The following is a 16581-nucleotide window of genomic DNA, read 5'->3' as shown; positions in this document are numbered from 1 at the left end:
CTTTCGTGGCGGCACGACTGCTCAAGTTCCAGCCGAGGACCGCCAAGGCGGTCTGCCAGACGGCTGAATTCCCGGATTACACCCCGAATTTGAGCAAGAATGGGGATCTGGACGCCGTTCGGGTGCGCTGGAAACTTGAAGAGGTGAAGGAGCTCTGGGTTGACGCCCCTTGGGACGACCGCATCGAGAACCGCCTGAAGTATCTCATCCTTCACGTGTCTCCACCACCAGGCTCCGTCCAGCAGATGTATCTGGACAAGATCGTCACCTTCATGAGCAACAACCGTCGCGCATTCTGGAGGATCGGTCACTGGTTTGTCATTCACCACCAGCTGGATGCGTACTCTCTGGGGCTGCAATCCAAGCGCAAGAACGAATGCGACAAGGCTCGCATTTTGTACCAAGCCCTCCTGGATGAAGCGGTCAACGCGGGCTGCCACAGTCCATGCTCGAGGAGCCGGGCGTCTGGACGTTCCCATCAAAGTGCTGCACCTGGATCTGGATGGCGGACTCGCACACCAAGTCGGATGGCACACCGTTCACACTGCAAGAGCAGTTCGAATTGATGGACCAAGAGGACCCTGCTCGGGCGCAGTGGAACACGTGCGCCTCGGATGACGATCGCATCGCGCACCTGCCGGCTCATGTGCGGAGCCTGAAGCACCGGTCTGCGGTGGACTGCCGCCGTTACCTGGTTTCCAGCAAGTTCTCGTGAGCACTCGGGTGCGCCTTCCAAGGCGAGTCCCAAGCGTCGTTCTCCTAGTGCCTGCATACGTAGCGTAGCTTCAATTAACGCACGATCAACGGCTCACGTGCATTCAGGGATTTACACGGTACCCTGTGTTCTCCTTGAGGCGCACCCGAAAATCATCCCGAATTTCTTCAATCCTGAATGTCCCATGTCAGAGGTGTGTTAACTTTCTGCTCAATCCTGGTTGCACTTTCGGGGTGTACAGCCACACAGCGTCGCCCTTCTCGAAACCTGACTTCAATCGCTCTGAAAGCTCGTGCCACTTTCGGTTCTGCTCACCCGAGCGGGCACGCTTCGCCTCCTTCTGGAGGATGTCGGCGCAGGCTCGAGCGTAGCTGTAGTCGCGTTGAAACTTCCGTCGCCACTCGTAGGCCGTCCGCTGGGGAATGCTGGAGGGTTTGGCCCTAACATTGCGGCCACCGTGCCTTGCGCGTCCCACCCGTGCACCAGGTAGAACGGGGTGTCCATGCGGGTCGCGTCGAACGACGTATTCAGGGCGAACATCAGCCTTTCGGCGTGGTCGTCCCAATCTGACTGGTCGGCTTTCGCAATGTAGACCTTGACACTCTGGATGACGGTCTGCACGGATCGCTCCTGCGGTCCGTTCGCCGGCGGGCGGTACGCCAGGGTGGCGCGTTGCTTAGTGCCCAGAAGCTCCCTGAATCGAGTGAAGACTTCACTCATGAACCTGGGGTCCTGGTCGTGTCTGATCATGGAGGACGCTCCGAAGCTCCAGAACACCCGTTCTTCGTACGCCTCGGCGATATCTTGCGCGGTCGTGGAGGACATTGGCTTGCACATGACGTACCCGGAGAATATATCCTGAAACAGGAGCAGAAAAGTGTTCCCTCGGGGAGATTGTGTAATGTGCGTCACGAAGTCCATGGACACCACCTCGAATGGTCTCGACTCATTGTTGGCGGGTGACGGTCCTGGATTGGGGGGCGGCCCCTTGCCTTTTTGCGTAATCTGTGCATCCCTTCACGAAGCATTCCACGTCTGCGTACATGCCAGGCCAATAGAACTCCGAACGCAGGCGCTCGTGAGTCCGGGTGATACCCTGGTGGCCACCTTGGTAATCCTGCTGGGCGTAGTGCAGCATGTCCTCCCGAAGTGTTTCGGGGACGACCAGCCTAAGATCATCCTCAGCGTCACGCGGGCGATCCCGGGTGGACCGCGCCAGGCGGTACAACACGCCTCGGGCGTCCAAAGCAAACAGGTCAGCCACCTTGGCAATCTTCCTCAGACGTCGGGGGGAGAGTCGCTCCACCGCTCCATTCAGGAAGTCCTTGATCTCCATGAGGTAGTCGTCCTGAGCTTGGTGCGCCCTGATGCGTCGCCGCTTGGCATGGTATTCCAGGGGTCCCATCGCCGGTGTTTCATCCGGGGGATTGGCAGCCTGAGCTCGGGTTAGCACGGCCATCACTCGAGCGGCGAGTGGCAAGGGCGCCGACTCTGGGCTCGAAGCGAGGTCACTTCCGGGTGCTCCGCTAGGCGGGCCTCCTGGACTGTCCTTTACTTCTGCGGGTTCCGCACAGGGTTTTGGCTCCTGCGTCTTGACCAGCTGCTCTTGGATTTTCGAGACCACTTCCAGGTGTCTCCGTTCATCGTCCTCCTGAATGATGCAATCTTCTCTGACGGTAAGCGTCTTGGTTGTCAGGTAGTCGGCTGCTTGGTTAAATTCACGCTTGATGTGCACCAGCCTGACCGTCCTGATTTTTTCCTTCGGCACCTGGCTCTCAGCTAACCTGCGCTGCAAGTTAGGTTGACTACAGTTAATCAAACCTTGGACCTGCTGGATTACTATCCTCGAGTCACCTATCACCACGAGATCCTGAGTCATCCGTTCGAGCGCCATAGTCATGCCTTTGAGCAGTCCGTAATATTCCGCGTCGTTTACCGTGACCCCATCCAGAATGTAGCCTCGGGCATCCAGGACGGTCAATTCGGGTAGCTGCCATAGTATGTAACCACAGCTGCCCCGCCGGGTGGACCTCTGGGCCGCACCATCGAAACTGAGTGCCACTCAGGAGTAATCAGGTTCGGGCATCTCGACGCTCATCACGGGCGGCGCCCTGACACGCCCCTTGGCTGGGATCAGCGATTCGGCGATCGCATCCAGGAGCTCCCTGGGAGGGATGCCTCTCAGGATGGCTGCCAATCCGTCTTCGTCACGCTGTACCTTCCGGATATCCAGAGCGTAACCGGAAAATGCGACGCCCCATGGCACCGTGCGGCCATCCGCAGTCTTCGACTTGATCACCCACTTCAGAACCGAGTAACGGGTATACACGATCAGAGGGCATCCTTCGACCAGGGTCTTGAACACCTGGATCACCCGAATTACTACCAGAACTTCCTTTTCCGCGATATGATAGCGGAGCTCCGCATCAATCAGGACGCGCCCCGTGAATCGTACAGGCTGGATCACGCCATCATACTCCTGACCTAGGACTGCGCAGGCTGCCCACTGGTTGGCATGCGGGATAATCACGAATGGCTTCGACCGGTTGGGGTGCCTCAGCATCGGGGTGGACACGATCTTCTTTTCACGATGTCGAATGCCTCCTTCGCCCGAATCAAGTCTCGTCCGGCCCGAACTTGGTCATCAGTCAACTCGCACCGCACGGCAGCAACCACTGGTAAATCTTCGATGAACTTGTGGTAGTAATTTAAGCTCCCGAGAAAAGATTGGACCCCTTTCAGGGTCTTCGGGAACGGTAAGTCCTGAATCCCTTTGACAATCTTCGGGGTAGCCCAAATTCCTTCTGCACCGATCTCGCGAGAGAGGTACGGTATAGTTCGCTTCCTGAATTCACTCTTCGGTAGGCTGACAGAGATATTCTAGTAGCGCAGCCGGTAGAGTAGCGCATCCAAGTCGTCACACAGTCGGTCCCAGGTGGCAGATCCGTGAGCGATGTCGTTGATGTATGAGCTGCGTCCCAAGACTGGTCCCATTTGGGGCGGCGCAAGTAAGTTCCGCTTGAACACCGTCATCTGGTCCGTCTGAGCAGGTAGTTGCCCTTCCGAATGTTGACCACCTGAATGTTTCTTGGCGCCGGCACTTCCACGGTCATCTGGACTCAAGTTCAGGTAATCCAGGACATCTTGGGCCACGAAGGCCTCCTCTTCGGGTGGCAGTCGGACGAATCCCCACACGCAGTTGTTAATAACGTGCTGGTATATCAGCGGCGCGTTCTTCAACCCGAATGTCATCCGCATCCACTGGAAGAGCTATTACACCTTGACTGCGAGGTGCGGGGCGACAGATCGAGGACTTTGGGCAACAGGCTTTGCGTCACCCACATCCAAGTCGCGTACCACTCCACAGGCAGGTGCTGGGGCAGCATTGTCATCACCTAAGAATATCCTCCGATGATATTTCAGGATTCCCCGCAGCCTGCTGTCGCCCGAAACTCCCACGTCTGCCTTGTCAACGTCACACTCGGGAGTGAGATCCGGCAATTCATGCAGCAGAGTCAACTGATCCCTCAACTGGGCCTTCAGCTCGCTTCCATCGTGAATGTAGACTGCCGGCTCCACGTCCAGCACTTCAGCGCTCAGTCGAATGCATTGTGCGTATTCCACCTCAAGCCGCCTGAGTGGGGTGACCATCGACGGGTCAGGTTTATCATCCTCCGGATGGTCTCCATCCGGGAGGCTCGGCTCAGACTCCGGAACGAGTTCACTAGGACCGCTTCGTCATGCGCTTCCTGGATGTAATTCCAGAGAATCCAATTCATCGTCTTCCGTGATTTCCACTTTGCACCTCTAAAGTTCAGCCTCCGACTCGTAGACTGTGGTTACGACCGACTCGAGTGGCCCGGCTGCTTCAGCCTTGCATACGCCACACTCGGGACACTTGCTGTCCGCCACTCATGGATTCGCGCTAGCCAATGAGTCCGACTTCTCTTGCAGCTGCACCACCCGAACTGTTTCGGTCTTGGGGTGCGGCCGCAACAATAGCTTCGTATACCACTGATATTCGCGCGTCTCCACAGCAGGGGGCTGCGCATCCTCGAGCATTTGGGCGGCTAACGCCGCATGCAGTCGGTCTAGCCTGGACATTGTGCTCTTGTGGTGGCTCTAACTTGACTCACTACTTTAGCTTACACGTTGCGCAACGTGTATGAGGAAGCGTAAGCACTTAGTAATTACTTAGGTTAATTATATTTGAATACACAAATATAAGTTAAGTAAGATAGGATTCCAAGTGACTTAGATTAGGTAAAATGAGAACTGTATTGTTTGTAAATTGATCTTCCTCTTAAATCTGCTAAAAACTGTTTATCATCTATGAAAGGGGTTGGCAGCGGCTGGCTGTCAGAGCCCCGCTAATATGCATGTCTCTGATTGGTAGAAAGATGCTGCTTTCTACCAATAGGATACTTGGGTATGTGTGGACCACTCATTGTGGTGGCCCACTTCAATGTATCCATTGGTGTGTCTTACACCAAGGTGAGGAAGTATCTAAAACTTTTAACAGATATCCTATCTGTTAAATCCACAAGTGGCTGCAAGCCACTTGTGCGTGTAACCCCGTTACAGCTCTCCTGAATGAGTTGCTGTCATTCTTGGTACCTTCTCGCTCCAGGGCGCACATAACGTCCTCCACTCGGAAAGTTCCCATAATCGATCACCCGAGCGAGGGGTGCCCGAGGGTCAATCCAGACGTCCCGCTTCGAAATATTCACTACTTCCACATCCGTAGCCCATGACCTTGCACCGTACAGCACCTTGGGCACCCAGAGGTCGCCGCGGCCCACCCAAATCACATCACGTTGGGGGTTGCAACTGCCGTAGGCAATTCGCACAGTCGCGCTTTCGCCGGGTTGCAGGTACAGGCTGTAGGGTGACACAACCGGGTTATCCTGGTGATGACGCATCCGAATGGGATCGCCATACATGAGGACTGACTCCTCATCCGGGAGACAGACAAGGCCTTCCCGAATGCTCAGTCGCACTCCTGCAGATCCATCCCGAGTAATACGTCCACACCTTCTCCGATGTTCGTGACCCACAATTCCATAACGTAAACTAATCGACGCCCCAAGGTGATCTTAACGTGAGCTCTCGCCGTGATGTAGCTCGGAACAGCTCCTAATCCGGACACCTTGATGCGCTTCCGTGAGTACAACCTGAGTTTGAGTCTACGCGCAAGATTCTGACTCATCATACTCACAGTCGCTCCAGTGTCCAGAAGAATTTCGGTCCTGAGGTTGTTCACTGCACCATGAACCATCGCAACTTGTTGTCCTTCACCTTTCGAATCGCTCTCCGCCCACCATCCGTATCGCTCACCCGGAACCAACTTTAATTCGGCTGGTTCTTCGGGTCCTACCGATACTGGTAGTCCCGAGCAATCCACAAAGTTCCGCTCGGGTGGCACAACTCGTTCTTCAATTCGGGATGACATGCATTGTTGGTTATCTTGGTTCAGAGCTCTGAACTCGGGGCCGACATAAACTAGGACACACAATTCTGAGGGTTTTCTCTGCCCGACACGTACTGGATCTCCATCCGGCGGGCTTAGTGGTTTAACGGTTTCCCCTTTGAATTGGCGTCACCATTTAGGATGTTTTCCCGAATGTGGCTTGGCAGATCCGCCAGGCCACCTTGGCGCAGCAGCTTCTTGATCTCGTGGAGTGCCTTCCAGTCTTCGCATCTTCCTTGGTGAAATTCGTCACACTTCAAGCAAGGCTTTGCCTCGCACACCCGAGCGGGGTGTCCTTGGCGCCCACAACGGTCGCACGTCATCGGACCCCAGCGGTTCTCCGGCCGATGCCCCCACTTGTGACAGCCTTCGCAATACTCGTTCCGACCCGGGTTGACTCTGGGTGGATATTCCTGAGCGGGGACTGGCTTGGGCGCTTGTTGCTGCGGTGCCCCTGGGGATGGCGCGTTGGTCATGCGGCCACCCGGCGCGATCCATCGCACGGTACACTTCATACGCAAGGTCTTCTCGCGTCACCGGGGTTCCTGACGTCGCATTCGGGAGGCTTGGAGCTTGTACTTCCTGGATTGCTGTCGCCTCCGGTGTGGCTTCAGACCCTTCGTCACCCCTTCGTCTGAGTCATCCGCGGCGGCGACGTACGCCCGATCTCGACGCTTGGACCTGAACCGTTCACGTGGCAGGTTATCCGCCCGGAAGTCCCGAGTCGCGGTGCTCCTGGAAGGAGCGTCGTCGTCGTCGTGCAGCTCCTCGCAGCGCTTTAGGAGGTACTCCAGGTCAGCGACTTTCTTGAACCGATGGTCCTCCAAAGTCGACTTGAGCTGGTCGCCCTGGAGCCTTCGGATGAACTGACGCACATGCAGCTCGCGCTGCTTGCTGAACTTCCGGAAATCCACGTCCGCGTGCTCCGCGGCGATATTCAGGCGGTACAGGAACGCCAAAAGTCCTCTCGTCCTTGCGCTGCGTCATAATGTAGTAGCGCTCGGTCTCGGATACATTGGACTTGCCGTACTCACACCTGAACGCCCGGGAGAGCCGGGCCCAGTCCTGGCAGTCATGCTTGGAGAACTGACCACGCCAGTTCCGGACTTCCAGGGACATCTTGAGCTTAAGCTCACAGACCTTGGTCTGGTCTGTCCACCCGTCCTGGGACGCAAGGTTCAGGAACTTCTCTCACCAGCGCCTCCGGGCGGGGAGCGTCGCGTCCTTGGCGAAGTCCTCCAGGGCGACGGAACTCACGTACGACCTGAATCTCATGACCGTAGTGCCGCCCTGGGTAGTGGTCGTCGCGACGTTGACGTGCGCTTCATCCACCGGGCTGTCGGAGTCTTCATCGCTCGAGCTCTCGTCGCTAGAGTCCGAGCTCGAGCTGTCGTCCGAGGGATCGCCCCGCTTGCTTGAGCGCTTCCTGTGTGAACTCTTCCGAGCGGCCGGTTTCTTGCCGTCGGAGTTAGTCGAGCTCACAGGCTTCGATTCAAGTTTCGGAGCAGACGCTCGGGATGCGCTGGGCTTGGGAGCCCTGGGCGTAGCTTCTTCCTTCACATACACAGTTCCAGTCATTGGGGTCAGCATTTCTTGAAGCTGCGCTGCACGAAGGTCGCCATCTGATTTGTCACCCGCGTGTCTCTTGATTAAGCCACTGGATTATTGGTGCATAGCCGGGCGCACTGGCTCTCTCTTGACCTCAACAGTCAGGTCGGGAGCAAGTGTCGCTTGAGCAATTTGAATGTGTGTCGATGTAGTCGGAATATTGCGCGAGCGAATTCTCCGAACGTTCTCGTCGTACCGAACAGTCGTCTGGTCCTGGAGGCGTTGATCTTCCAGCAACTTGATCTGTTGCTCGAAGTGTCGGCGCTGTTCGTCCAGAGCCTTCTTGAGCCCCTCTTCCTGCGCGTACTCCGTCCGGGAGGCGTGCCGCGCGCGCAGAGAGGCCTCCGCTTGGAGGGCCTGGACCGCTTGCCGAAGGCTCTAACCTTGGACGGCCTGGGTGGACTCCATTCGGGCCAGCGCAGCTTGGGGCGATCCCATGGTGTTCCAGGCCACCTGAGAAGCGCCTGGCATCGCGGATCGGCTGGCCTCCCCTGTCATGGGGTTACACACACAAGTGACAATAGTCACTTGTACATGATATTAGTCACTAGTGGTTCTAACAGACATATATCTGTTGGAAGATAGATACTTCCTCACATTGGTGTAAGTTACACCAATGGATACATTGAAGTGGGCCACCACAATGAGTGGTCCACACCTACCCAAAGATCATATAGGTAGAAACCAGCATCTTTCTACCAATTAGAGATGTGCATATTGGCGGGGCTCTGACAGCCAGCCGCTGGCAACCCCTTTCATAGATGATAAACAGTTTTAGCAGATTTAGGAGGAAGATCAATTTACAAACAATACAGTTCTCATTTTACCTAATCTAATAAGTCACTTGGAGTCTTATCTGATTTAAATTGTATTTGTGTATTCAAATATAATTAATCTAAGTAATTACTAAGTGCTTACGCTTCCTCATACACGTTGCGCAACGTGTAAGCTAAAGTAGTGAGTCAAGTTAGACCCACTACACCTGGTAGCACTTTGTAGTCCGTCCAACGACCGACTGCTTGACGTTCGTACGAGGTGTTGCTCTAGGGTTCATCATGAAGGAGCAGCGTGATGCTGCTCCCTCAGTGACGGCGTCGTCAGGGACGACACCGCGTGCTGAATCATTGAAATTGAGCGTAAGCAATTACGTGGGAAGAGAGGGCGAGCCTCTCCTCCGATGGCTTGTCGAGCTCGACAGAGTCATAGCGGCTCGACGCATCGTCGACCCGCTGTCGACGGTCGCGTTCGCCATGTCCTGCCTTGGCGGACGCGCAAGGAGTTGGGCGTATGGACGCCGACTCTCCGATCCTACGTGCTTCAGCACGTACGAAGTGTTCAAAGAGGAGCTCAATCAAGCGTTTGAGCCCCCGCAAAACGAGTTCCGGTCGAGGGCAGAGTTCCTTGACCTTCAGCAGGGTAAGCATGACGTCCATGCTTATTCGCAGCGCGCACGATATTTGGTATCAAATATCGTGACTAGCCCGATTGACGAGGCGACGAGGGTCGTCACGTCCATGAAAGGACTTAGCGATGGGCCCGTGAAGACCTCTTTCTTCCGAGAGTACCCGAGTACTCTCGAAGCTGCAATCACCCTTGCCATGCAAGAAGAGTTTAGCCTGCGGCAGGCTAAACTCCATGTAACCGTACCGAGGTCGCAACCGCGCCCGGTAGCGAGGACGGGAGGTCCGGAACCAATGGACCTCTCGAACGCAACAACTAGCAGCAGGGAGGCAACGTGCCATGCTTCCGTTGCGGAAGGATCGGTCACTTTGCACGGGAGTGCACAGCTCCCATGCCCCCTGGAGGTGGCCGTCGTGGCGATGCTAGGCATCGCCGCGGACCAACAAAAAACGCGAACATCCAGTAGGCGCGGGGCGCCCTACTGGTAATGCAGTCGCGCGTGCCGACATCGGGCACGCGACACTGAGTACTGCAGCCCCCAGTGAGACCAGCTCTCACTGCAAGAAACAAGATGACAGGCCGAACCCAGTCATCTTGAAGGTTTACTCGAAGAGAGCGAGCGACTCTCTTCGAGCTTTGGTAGATTCAGGCGCGTCGAACAACTTTGTTCGACTACGAAGCCTGCCGAGACTTGACTTCGAGGAGGTAAATGTACCTCGAAGTCTTCTGGAGGTACGACTGGCAACAGGTGCCATCGTGAAGACCGAGAAGTGCGTCGTGAACGTGCGCTTCTCGTACAAACAACGAGTGTTTGTCGAACACTTTATCGTCCTGGACCTGGACGATAAGTTCGACGATAAGTTCGACATGGTAATGGGCATGCCGAGCCACGGCATGATCCGGTGATAGACTGGAAGAAGCGCACGCTCGTGCGCTTCGGCCGCGACAGCGGAACAGAGAGCGATGGCCCTGTTACCGCAGCGCGGCTCACCAGCAGGTGCGCGCGGTTCACCAGTCGAGACAGCGATTTGTGCTGCTGCCCCGGAGTGCCCAAGAAGTGCGCGAGGGCGCGCACAAGTGAAACCCACGTCGGCAATGCTGCCGACGTCGGAAGAAAAAGATGTGTTGGTTCCGGGAACCAATACCCACGTTCAAGCGTGTAAGGGACAGTCCCTGACCCGAAGCGGTCAGGTCGACAACGACGCGTCGGCTCCGGGAGCCGACGCACCCTCGGTCATGAGGGGCTCCGCCAATGAATGGCGTCGAGATGACGAAAGCGTGTCAACTCCGGGAGTTGGCGCTGCAAATAGTGCGGACGGTTGCAAACGTACCGCACTGACGCAATTTGCATGCTGTCGTGCAGCCGGGCTGCACGACGAAGCGCCATGCGGTCAAGCCGGGCTTGATATCACGCGCCCGCGGACAGGGTCCGCCGGCGGACAACTGTCCACGGCCGGGCCTGGACCAGAAGAACAACTGTGCGGAGCCGGGATCCGCACAACAAGAAGACGGCGCATGCGGAGAACGCTGCGCAAGTCTCGGTCCGGGACCGAGACGCTACAAGAACTGTCTTCCGGGCAGACAGAGGCGGTGACAACGGGCGTTGAGGGGCTGAACGTCTTGTCGCGTACCGATACTGGATTCCAGTATCAGGAACTGGAACTCGCTAATCCTCCGACGACGGCGTCGGAGTTGACGTCACTTCCAGTCATGAGCTGGAAGCGCTTCACGCGCGACTTGCATGATGGACGCATCGAGCAGGTCTGCGTTCTTTCGAACAGCGAAAGAACGAAGAGCGAGAGCGAAGAGCTGATACAGCTCTTGATGGGAAGTACCAGTGAGAGTGAAGACACTCTCAGTGCGAAGACGAAGCGAGAGCGCTTCGAGGAACAAGGTTGGGACTCGCTGAAGTCGAGTCCCTATTACGAATTGTTGAGGGAGTACAAGGACGTACTCCTGAAAGAGATTCTTGCGGAGCTCCCGCAGGATAAGGGTATTCAGCACGAGATTGATCTCGTGCCGGGCACAAAGTACTGTGTCACGCGGTAGTGGCCACTGCCGCGAGAGCAAGTAAAAGCGATCGACGACTTCCTTGAAAGTCGTCGCAAAGCTGGACAAGTGCGGGAATCAAAGTCCCCGCACAGTGCTCCGACGTTCTGTGTCAAGAAGCCACAGGGCGGATGGCGCATCGTTCATGCGTATAACAAGCTGAACGATGCGACGGTACCGGCGCAGACGCCGATACCACGAAAAGATGTCATCATCGTTTCGATGGCCGGGAGCACCGTTTACAGTGCTCTCGACTTGCGAGATGGATTTTATCAAATCCTAGTGCGTGAGAGCGACATCCCTCTCACGGCAGTGAGCACACCAAGTGGCATGCTCTGGGAGTGGCTAGTAATGCCACAGGGGCTTAAGAACGCCCCTGCGACTTTCAACAGGTGCGTGACGCACTTGTTGCGCTCGGTGTGCGACTTCGCGCCGAGCTACTTCGATGATGTGTTCATCCACAGCCGAGCAGTGGACGGGAAGACCGACGTAGAGATGCACAGGGTGCAACTCCGGAAGCTACTTGAGCTTCTGCGAAAGCATAAGCTCTACGCGAACCCGAAGAAATGTATCTTCGGGGCGAGCGAGATACCCGTCCTCGGGTGTGTCGTAGGGAAGAATGGTGTTCGCCCTGACCCGGAAAAGGTCAGAGTGATTAATGAATGGCCAACGCCTTCAAGTGTCAAGGAACTGAGGCAGTTCCTTGGCTTAGCCACGTACTTGTGCAAGTACGTGGAGGATTACGCGGACAAGGTCCGCCCGCTGTCACAGCTTCTTAAGAAAGAAGCTGTGTGGAAGTGGACGACCGATTGCCAAAAGGCATTCGATGCAGTCAAGCGGGGCTTGACTGAGGCACCGATCTTGGCAGTGGCTGACCAAGATCGTCCATTCCACGTCGTATGTGACGCATCTGACTTCGCGATCGGATGTGCGTTGATGCAGCACGATCACGAGGGCCGTGATCGTGTCGTCTATTACCGCTCGCGTCAGGTGAAGGCAGCTGAGCGTAATTATCCGGTATATGACAAGGAACTCCTTGCCATGAAATATGCACTCGCGAAGTTCCGAGTGCATCTACTTGGACGTAGACCATTCGTGGTCATGCATCACTGCGCACCATAGTGAAATTGCCACACATATCACAAAGAATGACGAGATGGCTCTCATTCTTTGCAAAGTATAACTTCCGGGTCGAATACAAACCCGGAAGATTGAATGTAGTGGCCGACGCGTTATCACGTCGGCCGGATTATGCAGAAACTGCTGACGTCAATACCATTGAGGTCACGCGATCGAGCAAACCCACATCGTCTCTGCTGGGCGATATGAAGGCTGCGTACGCACACGACGTGGACGCGAAGCTCTTGCTGGCCTATGGCACAGCGCCTTCTGACAAGTCTCGTCAGAAGCTGCCCAAGCACCTTCGAGCGCGTGCACACCGCTTTCGAGTGCACGACGGATTACTGCTTTATAATGCAGTCGACGACAACGCGGACCGCGTTGTCGTGCCGAATGACCATGACCTGCGACTCAGGATCATGTACGAATATCATGATGCCCCGACTGCGGGACATCTCGGACGTGAGAAGACTTACGTCCTTCTCACGCGCGACTTCTACTGGCACCACCAGTATAAGTGGGTGCGCAAGTACATCCGTGCCTGCGAGGTATGCCAACGCGTAAAGCCTGCGCCATTCGCGCAGGCTCCGTTACAATCACTACCGACTCCGTCGGAGTGTTGGAAGTCCATGTCTTTGGACTTCATCTTTGGTCTTCCCCCGGACAGCGGAGGGAATACCGGTGTTGTGGTCTTCGTCGACCGCTTCAGCAAGATGGTACATCTTGCTGCGGTGCCGGCAGAAGTGACCGCGAAGCAGACGGCCCGTCTGTTCGTCGACACGGTGTTCAAACACCATGGCATGCCGACCGAGATCGTGTCGGACAGAGACCCGCGCTTCACAGCGAACCTGTGGCAAGAAGTGTTTACACTTCTTGGGAGCCAGCTTTCAATGTCGACTGCGGATAATCCGAGCGCGTGAATCGCGTGCTCGTCGACATTTTGAAGAGCTACGCTCACTCGTTCCAATACTGGAGCGAGTGCTTATCGATGGCAGAGTTTGCCATCAACAACTCAGTGCATGCCTCGACCGGGCATACACCGTTCTACGTGAATGCTATGTGGCATCCACGTCTACCGAGTTTACTCGGAGTGATGGCTCCCACTTTAAGTGGGGGAGGATCTACGACTACAATACAGCAGCCGCAGAAAACCGCTGACACTTGCACAGTGTCAGCTGCAACAATGGACAAACCACATGAGTCTGCGCAGGGCGCAGACTCCTCAAACAACAAGGACAACGACCACGGGTCTGCGCAGGGTGCAGACACCGCAAAGAACCACGCAGAGGCCGGGCCTCTAGCGGAGAGCGAGCTGAATGACTTCAGCTCGGATGCGATCAAGTTCCTTACCAAAAGATAAGCCGTGATTCGGTTTGTCCAAGATGCAATAGCAGCTTCTGTTGATCAACAGAAGCTGAACGCCGACAATGTGGGCAGAGGCAACACAAATGAATTCAAAGTTAGTTCATTGGTTTTGTTAGCTACTCAAAACCTGCCTAAATATGCTGTTTCGGATTTCGGAGCAAGCAAGATTGCTCCGCGCTTCATCGGGCCGTTCACTGTGTTGACACGGCACGGCAACGCTTACACGCTAGACATACCACCGTCTAGCATGCGCCTCCACCCGACATTCTATGTCTGGCGGTTAAAGCCATACCTTCAGCACGGGCTCATGGCTCGTCTGACCCGAAGATAAAGACTCAGCAGGGGAAACCCTCCTCTCCAGCGCGTAGTCGCGCTGGTGCAGTTAATACAGTCGGGCCTACAGTCCGAGGTTAGGATTGTTTTCGCATTCTCTGGAGAGGTTCCCTCCCCAACACGACGCGTGGGAACCACGGAACGTCCTGATGGAAGACGTTCCGGAGATGGTGAAGGAAATCGAAGCCCAACACGCACTACCAGCAAGAAGGTAGTGCGAGCGTTGTAGTAATCTACAACGCCTGACGACTCACGTGCTAGATAATTAGCACGGAGATCATTGAAGCTTTCAGGTATACATATAGTTGACCTGTTGAGGTCGCGGTTGCTAACACGCACCGCCACCTGGACGAACAGTGCGCACAGCACACGGACGTCAGCCTCCACCGCAACGGCGTGGAGCTTTCAATGCTTGCCTCGCTTCGAGAAGGACTCGAAGTGCTTTGGCGCTTGCTTAACCGGATCACGGTAAGCAACATGAATTCGTTTAGAGATGTCGACGCACAGACGCAGTCGACATCAAAGAATCGTACACAGACACTGCGTTGTCTGTTCCCGTGGTAGCGGCGCACCTCGCCCTGCCGCGCATGGTACTCAGCAACAAAGAGCTTACCCTCTGTTGCAAAGCAGTATTCAGCTTGGTCGTGCTCATGCGGATGAGCGCGTATCTCCCCAACACAAACAATTGACAAGCGGTCAATATTAATGGACATGTCGAGACCGACACGTCTAAGCTTAACGGGGGGGGGGGGGGGGGGGTAACGGGGTTACACACACAAGTGACAATAGTCACTTGTGCATGATATTAGTCACTAGTGGTTCTAACAGACAGATATCTGTTGGAAGATAGATACTTCCTCACATTGGTGTAAGTTACACCAATGGATACATTGAAGTGGGCCACCACAATGAGTGGTCCACACCTACCCAAAGATCATATAGGTAGAAACCAGCATCTTTCTACCAATTAGAGATGTGCATATTGGCGGGGCTCTGACAGCCAGCCGCTGGCAACCCCTTTCATAGATGATAAACAGTTTTAGCAGATTTAGGAGGAAGATCAATTTACAAACAATACAGTTCTCATTTTACCTTAAACTAGCTACTTGGAGTCTTTATTTGATTTATATTCTACTTGCGGACTTAAGTATAACTAATTCAAATTATTAATAATTTCCTACGCTTTCTCATACACGTTGCGCACGTGTAAGCAAAAGTAGTGAATCAAGTTAGTCCCACTACACTCCCGCCCATTCGGACCTCTCCGAACGGCTCGGCAACCTCTTCGACCTGGACTTGCGCCTCGACGTCCGAGCGCGCCTGGAACGTCGTCGGTCGTCGTCGTCCGATCGACTCGCTGGATGACCCACCTGGGCTTGGCTTCCTGGATCGGTGTCTCCAGGAGGTCCTCCACCTGCGTCCACTCCGGGTGCTGGTACAGCCCGACTCCGACGGCATCGTCTTGGTCGACCAGCACTAGTGGGGCAGGGAGGACTATCTCCGTGCATTGGACACCCCAACCTTCGCCAGCTTGGACGGCATCGCCTTGGGCGGTCGTCATCATTCCGGATGGAGCAACGTACGGCATGTGAGTGCCGGCTGCTTCTCCGAGCGACCACATAGAGGACGGGGACGGCGAATGCCACCCAGAAGATCGTGACCCAGGTGCACCGGGGCTGGACTCGCCCGATCCCACCACGGTCGTCACGAACAGGCTTGACTCGATGCACTCTGGGTGGTCGAGATTCGACCGCTCGGGATGTCTGCGTCCTGGCTCGCCTGAGCTGACGATCGGAACGAAATGTGCGAGCTCAGCGACGGTATGGGCGACGGGCGCGGCGGCCCGAGTCACAAGCGCTTCGCTTCAGGCTTGCCAACAGCCGAACTTGCTGGGCTTCGGGTGGCACGGACTCCAGCCACCTCCATCTGGAGGAGGCACTCCCGGCCGAGTAGCCCAGCTTCGTATTCTGGGATCAGTAAGCGTCCGCCTGGGATCTCCGTCTTCACGCCCTCCGCAGCGGCGGCTTCAAGCGCTCGGATGATCACCGTGGGTACGATTCGGGATGGCACACCCGAAGTGATGTCGCGCCATTCGAGGAGCTCCGAGGCGAGCAACTGCTGCAGGTCTCCGGTGACCAGGCGGACCAAGGCCTTCTCAATCTGGGAGGCGCGGGCTTGGAACCACGCAGGGATCAGGTTGCGAAACCTGGATCCCGCCTCGAAGAACATCGTCTGGACGAGGGCCCCGCACTCCCGGGGAGACAGCGTCGCCATCGGGATCGTGATCGCCGTTATGTCCGCGGCGGTGTCAGGAATATTAAATGCGAATGTACACCGGGGGGGGGGGGGTACACCGCAACTGGTCAAATGAGGTAGTCACGCGCTGTGCGCTCGGATCTGCCGCACGGACCTCAACATCTCGCGCGAGGCGCTACTGGACCTGTGAGAGAACTCGATCAGGTCCGAAGGCGTAATCGTCAACTGCGTGCGGGAGTCGCTTGACCTTCCAGTAAGCCCCATC

The 16581-nt window shown here is 55.9% G+C and overlaps 1 protein-coding gene across 1 annotated transcript in view; it reads left to right on the top strand.

The window, feature by feature from the left end:
* The window catches only part of IUM83_12543 (uncharacterized protein), a gene marked incomplete at both ends in the record, with an annotated part of 57514 nt that overhangs the window by 1587 nt on the left and 39346 nt on the right, over positions 1-16581 (top strand). The window contains one exon of the mRNA XM_067937175.1: positions 27-441. Within this exon, the coding sequence (XP_067785363.1) occupies positions 27-441 (415 nt within the window). The remainder of the gene's footprint in view (positions 1-26; positions 442-16581) is intronic.

The sequence above is a fragment of the Phytophthora cinnamomi genome (assembly GCF_018691715.1).
Source record: "Phytophthora cinnamomi strain GKB4 chromosome Unknown Contig81, whole genome shotgun sequence".
NCBI classification, from domain to species: domain Eukaryota; phylum Oomycota; class Peronosporomycetes; order Peronosporales; family Peronosporaceae; genus Phytophthora; species Phytophthora cinnamomi.
Note: the sequence above shows the minus strand (reverse complement) of the source record. Positions and strands in the feature narration are given on the sequence as shown.